The sequence below is a fragment of the Budorcas taxicolor genome, chromosome 23, assembly GCF_023091745.1.
Source record: "Budorcas taxicolor isolate Tak-1 chromosome 23, Takin1.1, whole genome shotgun sequence".
NCBI classification, from domain to species: Eukaryota; Metazoa; Chordata; class Mammalia; order Artiodactyla; family Bovidae; genus Budorcas; species Budorcas taxicolor.
The window spans coordinates 33,456,885-33,469,375 of record NC_068932.1 but is presented as its reverse complement, the minus strand read 5'-3'; the positions used below and the strand labels follow the sequence as shown (position 1 = coordinate 33,469,375).

General features: G+C 41.7%; 1 protein-coding gene across 6 annotated transcripts in view; it reads left to right on the top strand.

Annotated features, from left to right (window-relative positions):
• NRAP (nebulin related anchoring protein) overlaps positions 1 to 12,491 on the top strand; it is a 75,678-nt gene that overhangs the window by 13,714 nt on the left and 49,473 nt on the right. For 3 of the 6 annotated variants that reach the window (XM_052660724.1, XM_052660722.1, XM_052660719.1), the window contains exons 10-14: positions 1,659 to 1,766; positions 2,752 to 2,868; positions 5,540 to 5,644; positions 7,091 to 7,198; positions 8,775 to 8,879. In XM_052660724.1, coding sequence (XP_052516684.1) covers positions 1,659 to 1,766; positions 2,752 to 2,868; positions 5,540 to 5,644; positions 7,091 to 7,198; positions 8,775 to 8,879 — 543 coding nt within the window. The remainder of the gene's footprint in view (positions 1 to 1,658; positions 1,767 to 2,751; positions 2,869 to 5,539; positions 5,645 to 7,090; positions 7,199 to 8,774; positions 8,880 to 12,491) is intronic. The other 3 variants (XM_052660720.1, XM_052660721.1, XM_052660723.1) reach the window with 3 other exon arrangements.

The window sequence follows — 12,491 nt, the reverse complement described above, 5'->3', positions numbered from 1 at the left end:
CAAGGGCAAAAGGAGGCTACCAAAGAATTTGAGTCTTTGTTATTATTATTTTTTTTAGCTTAACTCTTTTTACTTACTTCATGTGGCCCAGAACCTTCTGGCAACCAACCAAAAAGGAGCTCTTAGGCTAAGCAGTTGTCATTACTGGGTAGAAAGGAACCCTGGGCATGCTAATTTGACCCAACTGTTTCATATAAGAGAGTAGTGTGCCAGACTCAACCGTGTTGCTGGAGCCGGGTAGCCCCACCGCGGAGAAGGCCAGAGTGAGATGGGGTCATAAGCCCAAGGGAACACACTAAGGTTTCAGATCTGTGAGAGCACAGATGAGGAAGCAGCCGGTTCTGCCTGGGGTGGGCCCAGGAATGAGGGAGGAGCTCCCCGGAGAGAGGGTAGCATCTGATGGACTTTTGAAGTACATCCGGTTCCTGATGGCCAGGGAAGGTGTACACCAGTGATGTGGGGCTTCCCAGGTGGCGCTAGTGTTAAGATCCTGCCTGCCAGTGAAGGAGACGTAAGAGCCTTGGATTCGATCCCTGGGTCGGGAAGATCCCATGGAGGCGGGCATGGCAACCCATTCCAGTACTCTTGCCTGGAGAATCCCATGGACAGAGGAGCCTGGTGGGCTAAGTCTGTAGGGTCGCAAAGGGTTGGATGTGACTGAAGCGACTTAGCACATGAGGACAGCTCCATGAGAAGGAAGGTACTCCTTTATGGGAGTGGCTGGGTGATGTGGGGAAGAAGGAAGAAATCAAGACTCAGATTGTAATGCTTAGTTTGAAATATACATTTGGTCCCAGTTGAGATCATCTTATGGAAATGTGAAAGCTTTTCCTCCCAATATCAAAAATTCAAATCGTTATATAACCTTCCTTTGTTGGTAAATGAAATGAATCCATCACTGGGGGAGGCAGTTTGTGGGATATCAGTGCCTCTCTGCATAGATCTGCCAACAGGTCCGATAACAGTAGCATTCAAGACTTCTGGAAGACAGAGGGACTTTCCTGGTGTCTTTTAATAAATGATTATTCCATGGGCCTAGGAGACTCTTACAGTGTCCTAGCTTGTCTGATGGAAATGATGATGCCAATGACAATCACTTCCGTTTACTTAGTGCTGACCCCAGTAAGTGTGCTGGACAATAGTAGGTGGGTCTGCCTCCAGAGTCCACCAGCTCAATGACCACATGTGCTGCTCTTAGGGGTGAACACAGGAGAGTTCAGTGTGGACCGGCCTCCATGGGAACAGGAGATGTAAGAACAAGAGATGTAGGAGAGATCATTGCTAATCCCCTCCCCACTCCAGGGGTAGAGCATTACTGATTAAAGTTTTTTTAAAGTAACCAATTATTTGGCTGCACGGAGTCTTTGTTGCTGCTCAAGCGCTTTCCCTGTTGGCAGTGAGCGGCGGGGGCTACTCTCTAGCTGTCGTGCATGAGCTTCTCGTTGTGGTGGCTGCTCTTGTTGCAGAGCACAGACTCTAGGGCACCCGGGCTTTGGTAGTTGCTGCGCTCAGCCTCCGTAGTTGTGACACACAGGCTTAGTTGCCCCCACAACATGTGGGATCCTAGGTCCCAGGCCAGGAATAGAACCCATGTCCCCAGATTCTTAACTGCTGGACCACCAGGGAAGTCCCCTGATTAAAATTTTCGATTGACCCAGCAGGGTTACTCAGAAGAGTATGGCGAGCACAGAGGAAAGGGCAGCTTCCCAGCCATGATCACCCCAGCTTATCAGAATGCCAAGAAAGCCAACGAACTCGTTAGTGATGTAAGTACCTCACTGGAACAACCCATGGAGCCACAGAAGCAGAGGAAAAATGAGATTCTGGAGACTGTGCTTCCTGCAACCTACACCCAGCTGAATTTTTCAGAGCTGAGTCAAAGCACAATGTTAACCTTCAATTCCTGTCCAGATTTCTGACATCTGCTCTTTGGGTTCATACTGTTAGGTCACATTTGTCTGCTTTAAAGATTGACATGGACAAACCACATAACTTACTTGAGGTCAGCTGAAGCAAGTGCAGATACAGTCTAGCCAGATAAGATGGAGTTGGGAGAGTCTTTGCAAAATAACCCACTTTAGAAACTGAGCACTCAAGAGGAATAGCTGATTAAAATAAATAGTATGATTATCAAATTGGGTGTAACCCAGTTGATAAAATAATTTTTATTTGCAGGATGTTAGCCAGTTGGCCATCCTTGAAAGATAAGCTCTCATTACACTTGGTCAAGTTATTACACTTGGTAAAGTGACTCACACACTGCAGATCTTTCACCAGCTTGAACTTGATCAATCATCAGAGGCCCAGCGTTCGTCCCATACCCCCTTTGCCCTTCTCCTTTACTTCGTTCCTACTCAGTTATTAACCATTTCCCTAGAAAAGTGCACTTTGGCCTGAGAGGGGAAATAAAGGACACATTCATCACTCGAGACTGGATGAGAAATGGTTGTTAAAACCAAAGGTGAATGGGTTTTTGGATGATACTTCTAGGTATGGTCATTTTGAGACCTTTCTTCATGTAGAACTAGAATGTAAAGTGTAAGAAAATGTGAAAGGGGGCAGTAATATTTTAATCTAAAAGGGAGTGAGTGGTTTAGGGACTTATGGAGGAAAAACCCATGTGATTTTTTTTTTCCTCCAGAAAATTGTATTGAATAAATGTTGACATGAAAGGTGGAGTAGATGGGGAGTAACTTCTCTGCTGGAGAATGAAAACAACAACTCTGGTTGTTCTTTGTGTGCTTCTTTCAGATAAAATACAGGCAGGACTCCAATAAGATGAAGGGCGCTGCTCATTATCATTCCCTCCCAGCCCAGGACAACTTGGTTCTGAAGCGGGCTCAGAGCGTGAACAAGCTCGTGAGTGAGGTATGTACGGGGACGGTCCCATCTGTGCGCTGTCACTACCTTTGACTCTGACAGACAGTGAGGGGGTGACCCCAGAATGAAAAATTCTGTGTTAACGCCGCATGAACTACACACATGTTTCCAAACACCCATGAACTACACACGTGTTGCCAAAGAATGAATAGACCGTCAAAAGCAATTCATAACAGAGCGTAGAACCATGCTAATTAAATCTTTCTCTGATGGTTCAGAAGTTTCCTCCTGAAATTCTCACAGGGCTGTGGATATTCCAAAGTTCCTGGTAGTAGATTTCTAGTTGCCAGTAGATTTCTAGAACCAACCTTTATAACCATATGTTATTCTTATAGAGTGGACATCAAAGATGAGGAGTGTTTTGAACATGGAACCTCCCTGATTCTCTTATTTTTGTAGTCAGGTTTCCAAGAAGCTCTATGTGCTGTATGAATTCCCCTTGCCTTCGAGGCAGACCTGGCTGCCAGAGACGGTGTTTTGTTTGGCCCGCCAAGGGGTTAGGAATTTTAGAATTACCAGGGCTGTTTGCAAGGGAATATCCCCTCTAGTTCCCCATATCTTTTTTATTGTTCTTGAGTTTCTTATCGCAGCTTCTTCTCTGTTCACATCACCTATCAGGACCCTGAAGGCATTTGAGTTGTCAGCCTCTTGCCAGGCTATGCATAGGACTCATCTAACAAGTTGTCTGCAACTCAAAAAAGGATATGCAAAAATCCTAAAAGATTTTTCTTCTCTTCCCTGAGAGTCAGTCCTTTATCCCCAAAAGTGCCTTAGCCTGTGATGCTACTCAGAATCACAAGAATGTACATTTCCTGGCCATCTTCAGAAACGTCAGATACTTAGAAATAGTGGATAGGTGCCAAGCTCTTGGAACCTACATTTAAAAAAAAAAAATTGTATATTTGGCAGTGTCAGGTTTTAATTGCTGCACATGGGACCTGGTTCCCTGACCAGGGATCGAACCCAGGCCCCTTGCCTGGAACGTGGAGGCTTAGCCATGGGACCACAAGGCAAGTCCAGAACCTGCATTTTAAACAAATTATCCATATGATTCTTATGCGCTAGGCCAGAGGTCAGCAAACTATAACCTGAGTAACAAATCTGGCCCATAGCCTGTTTTTAGAAATGAAGTCTTATTGAAATACATCGTGTATCTGTCTTTGAACGATACGGACAGAATTGATAGAGAGATTGTACATCGTACAGGGCTTCCCAGGTGGCACACAGGGTCGCAAAGAGTTGGACACGACTGAAGTGACTCAGTGTGCACACACATACACACACAGACACACACGTCCTACCAAGACTCAAATGTTTACCATCTGCTCATTTATAGAAAAAGTTTGCTGAATCTTGCGTTTTGACTCCTGGAACATTAAATCTAGGTGGGGTCTTTGCAGTCTTTTGTCCCTGGCTTTGTCATAGACCTGGAAAAGTCAAGTGTCTTGCTCTGGTTCCGATAGACTTCTAGGGGCAGAACTAGAACCAGACCCAGGAATAACACTGTTACCATTTTGGCCTTTTTCTAGTGAAAGTGAAAGTGTTAATTGCTCATTTGTGTCTAACTCTTTTCGACCCCATGGGCTGTAGCTCACCAGGCTCCTCCATTCATGGGATTTTCCAGGCAAGAATATGGGAGTGGGTTGCCATTTCCTTCTCCAGGGATCTTTTCGACCCAGGGGTCGAACCTAGGTCTTTTACATTACAGGCAGATTCTTTACCATCTGAGCCACCAGGGAAGCCCTTTTCTATGTGAATATACTATAAACAAATATATGAATATAAAAACATTTTTATAGAGTTAGAATTCAACTGTGCGTACAGTTTTATGTGCCTTTTTTCATTTTATATCATATTATAAGCATTATGATGCATCTTGTAAACTTAAAGAGGCATATTCCCACCAAATGTTTTATAAGGTATGATAATAAATTGTGTTTCCTTTGGTAAGCATCACAAGGGAACCTTCCATTTCTTTTTGCCCTCACGCTTATCTAGTAAGACAAACCAGCCCTGCCTCTATTAATGGTAACTAGCCTTCAGCTGCCTTCTCCAATTACCTGGAGTGACTTGGAGTCTATTTAATAATGACCTCACATCTTACATACAACTACCCAGAGGAGATCAACTAGCCATTTAAAATTAGAAGACACTCTGTGTTTATGTGTGGTCTCATTTATTATACTCTTTTGTAAAGTAACTTTTTTGGTTAAATTCTACTGAAGTATATATACAGAGAAGTGCATACATCATAAGTGTTCAATAGGAAGAATTTCCACAAGTGGACTCATCTTTGTAATAAGCAATCAGATCAAAAAACATGACCAGAAGTCCTGACATCCCCCCAGACACCGGTCCCCAGAAGTGACCACTGTCCTGATTTCTAAAACTATTTTGCCATTTTTTGAGCTATATAAAAAAAAGTATTTACTCTTGAAAGGGACTATATATTTTTTAATATCCAGAACCAAACTGATTATTTGCTTATTAACCATTTGAAAGGAAAACATGTATTGTTGACCTACAGTAGCCTATGCCTGCTATTTTAAAATCTTCGGTTGAAAGTTTTCTAAAAATATCCCAAGTTGAGCCCTGGTGACATTTTCAAGAGTGACTTCGGGTTTGGTTCTCTTGTGCATCTGGTGTTTTGGTTTCCAAGGTGGCGTATAAGAAGGATCTGGAAAGTAGTAAAGGTCATAGTATCAACTACTGTGAAACGCCTCAATTCAGGAATGTGTGCAAGATTTCAAAATTCACCAGTGATGTGAGTTTTTAATGCCTAAGCCTTTGTTTGGCCTTTTTTTTTTTTTTAATGACCTGAATTTCTTGGTCTCCTAAGAGACTGCGAACATGAATGCATCTGGATGTCTTGGAGAAGCATGGCTTCTTAGGCACAGATACTATGAGTGCTGGTAGAGATTGCCTGCTGGGGCTGGTCCATGGAGTGTTAAATCCCCAGCATGCACTTGACCCTGAGTCCTCAGGGCTGCATCTGCCCTCTTGCCTCCTTCATGTAAAACAGTATCCAGATCCTAGTGGCAAATGCTGGTGAGGAAGCCTAGCTGAGCATGCAGCGTTCCCTCTCAACTTGACTTTGTGCTTCTTAAATTAGTACACAATCTCAGTTATCCTGCACGGTCACCTGGAGGGCCAGGTGTTATTTCCCCATCTTACAGCTGAGCAGATGTATGCTGGCGTGGCATTTGCAAATTTGGAAATTCTCAAAGTCTGGGGATATATCCTTGAGAACATCAAAGAGTGGTTTATATGATTATACTCTACTTAGCTGATTATAGCAGTAAAATCTGAAATCACGTGGGACTTTGTAAGGCTTAGCAAAGAATTTTCTTTTTTTTTTGCATACATGCCATAGATGAGTGCACCAGCTTTGGAGCTGATGGGCCCGGTTCCATAATTGGCTAAGGGGCCGACTTTGGGCAAGTTGTTTGAGTTCATGGAGCCATTTTGCCTGTCTGTAAAATGGGGATGATAATAAATCCTTCCTCCTCATAGAGTGTTTGTGAAGATTAACTGAGATAAGTAGAACTATATCTGATGTGGAGTAATAGTATTCTGTTAAAATACTCTCAGTGCCTGGAAACTCAGTGGCCTCCCAAGGTAGGTGATTTTAATGTAGCTTTATTAGAAAGTACTAGATTTTTCTATTTGTGACTTCTTGTCTTCTTGTTTCGTTCTTCGTAAGCTGCATTTGGGACATAATATAGTTGCGGCAGTAGCCAGTGTGTCATGTAAAAGGTGCAGAATTTGGCAAAGCTTAGGTTTTATTCTTCGTATATCTAGAAAGAGTGGTCATAGCATGCGGTACAGGGGCTTGGGGCATGGGGTTGCATGCAGCCCCTATATGATCAGTGCTTGTCTTTGGAAAGCTCCACGTTCATATGATAGGTTTTCACGTTGGAAAAATCTGGTATGTTTACAACTGAAAATGTTAAAAAAAAAAAAATCAGGTCTGTTTTGTGCTGTCTATGCATCAGATCCTATGTTTGCTTGTAAGCTTGTTTTACCCCAACTTCCTGAATTCCAATTTTTTTTTTTAGGTTTGTCTTATTTTTAATTCGCTGACCCACTGAATACATAAATAGGCTCTATTTAATCATTTATATGTTGGATTTAGCCATTAAGATGAGTCATTTGTCTTCGATGAGTTGGGGAGAGAATGCTTTTTTGAAGGTTTTGTGTTCCCATGTAGAATAAATATAAAGAAAACTACCAGAACCGCATGAGAGGCCGCTATGAAGGAGTCGGGATGGACAAACGGATGCTCCATGCTCTGAAAGTTGGAAGCCTGGCAAGCAATGTGAGTCCTGTTGTGAAGGGCCTGCATGTCCTCGGGGTCTGTTGGGGTGGAAGAAGAAAGGGTAAGAGGAATTCAGCCAATTCTTTACCAACCTCCCCTTTTAAAAAGTCAGTGTTTTGTTGTGTAAAGACTGACCTCAAAGAGTTTCTAAATGTTAATCAATACAACCAACGCTAGGTAAAAAATCCTTGAAAAATTTCAAAAGCTTCCATGTATTAATCTCAGCTTTCTCTGCTTTGAAGAGTACTTAGATCTATTGTAATTGATCCAGTGTAACAAAAACTTTCAGTTTCTGAGAGATAAAGAGAAATGGATGAGCGTGATTCTCATTTGAAATGCTTCAGATTTCCAAAGTGTTTGTGATTTATTTGAAACTGGTTGGTTGGTTGGTTGACTGATTTATTCATTCGTTCCATCTTAGTGTTCATTGTAGATTTTCTGTGTCCAGGCACTGCTCAAGACAGTGGGATAACAAGGTAGCTCAGGTCCCTCTTTTTGCTAAAGCATGTGATCTATTAATCTCTGGCTTTGTCCTTTCAGTTTCAGTTCAGTTCAGTTCAGTCGCTCAGTTGTGTCTGACTCTTTGAGACCCCATGAACTGCAGCACACCAGGCCTCCCTGTCCATCACCAACTCCTGGGGTTTACCCAAACTCACATGCATCGAGTCAGTGATGCCATCCAGCCGTCTCATCCTCTGTCGTCCCCTTCTCCTCCTGCCCCCAATCCCTCCCAGCTTCAGGGTCTTTTCCAGTGAGTCAACTCTTCACATGAGGTGGCCAAAGTACTGGAGTTTCAACCTCAGCATCAGTCCTTCCAATGAACACCCAGGACTGATCTCCTTCAGAATGGACTGGTTGGATCTCCTTACAGTCCAAGGGACTCACAAGAGTCTTCTCCAGCACCAGAGTTCAAAAGCATCAATTCTTTGGCGCTCAGCTTTCTTCCCAGTCCAACTCTCACATCCATATATGACCACTAGAAAAACCATAGCCTTGACTAAATGGACCTTTGCTGCCAAAGTAATATCTCTGCTTTTTAATATGCTATCTAGGTTGGTCATGACTTTCCTTCATTCAGTTTACACGTTCGCAAATGCCAAATTGTACATCTTGGAAGTAAAGGACACCAAGAAGAAGCTGATCTCGTAATTAAAACCTACACATGTCAAATTTCATTGAGAAAGTCAATTTGACCTTTAGAAAAAAATTTCAAGTACTCTGAAGACTCTTGAATTTTCATTTATTTTCTGGGCATTAGCCAAGAAGCTCTTTTATTGTATGCTTGTATGCAAATGCTTTTTCTTTAACAAAAAAGTCTACAAGGGACTCCATGATTAATAAGAAAGATAAAATAAATGTGCTACAGATGAAGTTAGCTAATTTTGGGTTAATTAAGAAGAAGAATTCAAATTAATTAAAGGCAAAAGTGTGAATGTAATTTAATTTTCCTTGGAGGTGATGAAACTGAATTAATTTTGTTTCTGGTTATTTAAAGAATATTTTTATGACATTCAAACAAGGTCACAAGAAAGTGGGGGCTAATTTCTCTTTTCTTGCTCTTTTCTTTGTGTTTCAGATCGCCTACAAGGCTGATTATAAACATGATGTTGTCGACTACAACTACCCGGCCACTCTTACCCCTTCCTATCAAACAACAATGAAACTGGTTCCCTTGAAAGACGTGAGTCCTTCCCCAATAGACCGTTATTCCTCATCACTTCCCTCCAATGGAGTGATTGTTAGTCAGCGAGATAGAAAGAAACAGGATACAGCAATTCCTAGGAGATACAAGGGACTGAGAAGAAGTAACTCTTTTCTAACAGGACGTTCATATATACATGTCTGGAAACTCTTGGATTTCCAACATAAGGCAGAGACAACCCTGGTTTCATCTTGGAAATGTCTTAAAGTTCCATTTCACCTCTTAGAATTTGGGAACTATATCTGCTGCTGGGCACATTTAAAGTAATTATTTGCTAGCAGTGATGAGGTTTATTTTTATTTTAAAGTTTTATGTTTGAGGACCAGAGGAAGTCAACTGACATAGCTATAAGTTGAGAGGAAATGACAGCATTGGCTTAATTATTTTCTCCAGGAGCACTTAATTATTTTCCCCAGGAGAAATATGAGTGTAATTTTCAAATTTAATTTTATATAATATTAAATAAAATAATTTAAGATTAAGAAAATAATTTTATTATTTAATATTACAGCAGTGATTTGATTTATTTATAGTTTGGTTTGTCACCAATGAAATGTGTATAATTAACTAATTTCATTGTTTTCTAATTACAAGAATTTTACTACATGTTGATTACAGAACATTTAGAAAATACAGAAACATACAAGGGAAACAGTAGAAGTTATCTACTGTTTTAAACAGTACATAAGGTGGTTTAGAACTGAGTTGTCAGTTCATGTTTGTCAGTGAGAGTTATCTTCATTCAGTCATATAGTGTAAGAACTTCCCTGGTGGTCAGTGTTTAAGACTTCACCTTCCAGTGCAGGAGGTGACGGTTGGATCCCTGGTCAGGATGCTAAGATCCTACATGCCTCAGGGCCGAAAAACCAAAACATAACACAGAAGTATATTGTAACAAATTCAATAAAGAGTTTTAAAAGGGTCCACTTCAAAAAAAAAACCTTACAAAAATAATTTAGTATCTCATTTAACTTGTGCCCATTGAGTGCTCAGGGCTACTTTCCTTCACATTCTCCTGGAGTCAGCACAGCTCCAGCAGTTGACCTGGTCTGTGCTGTTGGTAGATGGGTCTTTGCAGCTGTTTCCCTTTTGCTCTGAGTAGGAGCAGTGTCACGTTCCGCTGGGCATCTCCAGCATCTAACATAGTTACAGGACAGCAAAGGCCAGTCAGTGGCAAATGACAGCTTGATGGATGAAAGGGACTTTTCAAATGTGTGATAAAGGAGGGGATGGGAAGTAGAATATAAACGCCCCCATTTTGCTTCTCCCTTTCCCGGAAAGTTCGGTTGCATTGACTCACTCATTTCGCCCTAATGAAATTCAAGTTTAAACTTGGCTACCAAAGCCAGGTTTCTCTCTTTTGGCTGCATACATTATCTGAGAAACTTGAGGAATCAAGAGCATCTCATAAAATCTGAGTGAATTTTCTCACAGTGGGCTTCTGAGTGAGTTCTTTCTTTGAGTGGGCTTCCATAGTAGCTCAGTCAATAAAGAATTTGCCTGCAAAGCAGGAGGCTGGGGTTCAGTCCCTGGGTCAGGAAGATCCCCTGGAGAAGGAAGTGGCAACCCACTCCAGTATTCTTGCTTGGACAATCCCATGGACAGAGGAGCCTGGTGGGCTGCAGTCCATGGGGTTGCATAGTCAGACATGACTGCGCAACTAACACTTTCACCTTCACAGCAGAATTCTAGAAACAATGCATAGTAACACAAATGAAATGAGAGAGGGTCCTACAACTATTATATAGGGTCCTATAATAGCAGTCCTGTTATAACATGTCTTGCTATTACATCTGCCTATGTAAGACAGTGGATCAAACCAGCCGCCTGAAATAGAGTCAGCTCAACCTGGAGAAGTCTGAGAGATGAATTAAACTAGACTGGATTAGAAATATTAATTGGAAGCAGAGGTAGATTCTGCACTGGCAGCCCATGAGCCAGATCCAGGTTGCAGAGGTATTTGGTGTGGCCACACAGTGTTAAGAAAAATTGTTTTTGAAACGATATGTAGAAATTGTGGGTTCACATAGGAACTGTGGCCCTAGTTCCTGCATGGCAGCAGTGGATGGGGACTGAGTGGCCACCTCTTCTATCACTTCAACCTGCTTTACTTTTTTTATTTTCCTGGCTCCTGTGTGAAAATTTTTACCGCCCTTAATGTAGGACTTTAGTTTTCAGGAAGTTTGGGAATCCATTTATATTTGTGGTCTCTCTTTCTGTCTGGTAGTCTTAAAGTTGGTCAGGTAGCCCTGAAATTAAATAAACAAGCATGGGCCCTTAATTAGAGAACATTCCTTTCAGATGGATTTTAAAAACACTAATAGCATTAAAATGAGACTCTACCCTCAGCAAAGGGACCTTTCAGAACGTAGACTGAAGCACTGACCAAGCATCTGTGATGTTGCAAAGATTTAATTAATCATGGAGGGTGTTAATTATGTCCTGCAGAGGAAAGTAATTGTGCTCTGCAACATACTTAATGCAGAATTATCAGGAAGGAATTTGCCATTTAAAAAACACAGTTTTGTGACATTTTATCACGCATAATTCTGAATTCTATTAGACTCTATTATGAGATGATAATTTTCCCTCTGACTTAGTGCATTAGGAAGCTACTGTAGTGTAATCTCATTAATATTTGACATTGAAATGACCATATTGCCTAGTTTTTCTACATACCCCAGGTCCAAAACTCAAAATGTGCAAAAACTTTTCTCCTTGAATTGTTAACTAAATAGAATGAAGCAATGCTGTCCCTTTTCTCTGAATCCAACAAAAGATTCTGTGGTCTAGTATCTGAAACACTCTGTTCTTCTTAGATCTTGTTCTAGAAGCTAATTTTTAAGTCTTTTGTTTTTGTTTTGTTTGTTTTCTAATTTGTCATAATACATTTCCTTCTCGAAGCAGAGATAGCTCTGGTTATAGGGTACCCCTGGCTCATCTGTAAGATAACAGGTAACATTTCCAAGCACACCAGCATTGGCAAAACCACAGTTATAGTCTGCAGTCTGGGAGCCACTTTGGGAGGCCAACTGCTGGGATTTGAACCCTAGCCCTGACACCAGGGACTTTCCTGGTGGCTCAGACAGTAAAGAATCTTCCTGCAATGCTGGAGACTGGGATTCAACCCCTGGCTGGGGAAGATACCCTGGAGAAGGGAATGGCTTCCACTCTAGTATTTTTACCTGGAGAATTCCATGAACAGAGGAGCCTGGTAGGCTACAGTCCATGGTGTCTCAAAGAGTCGGACATGACTGAATGACTAACACTCACTTTCTGAAACCAGCTGGGGACCTTGAGCAAGTCACTTCAGGGCTCTGTGCCTCATGTTGTGAGGTGGGGATAACAGTGCTCCCCACAGGGTGGTTGGGAAGATTCAATGTGTAAATAAATGTAAAGCACTTGCAGTAGCGCTAGGCACATAGTAAGTGCTATTTTTCAGTCGTAATTATTGTTTAGCTCCTGTGGGAACAGGCAAGAATGTAGTCAGTCCAAGGAAGAGATGCCGTCTCAAGCTTTGCACTGGGTCTGTTTCCCTTGGGTCAGTGGGTTTTAAAATACTGAACTGTTTCTCAGCGTTTAAAATTGTAA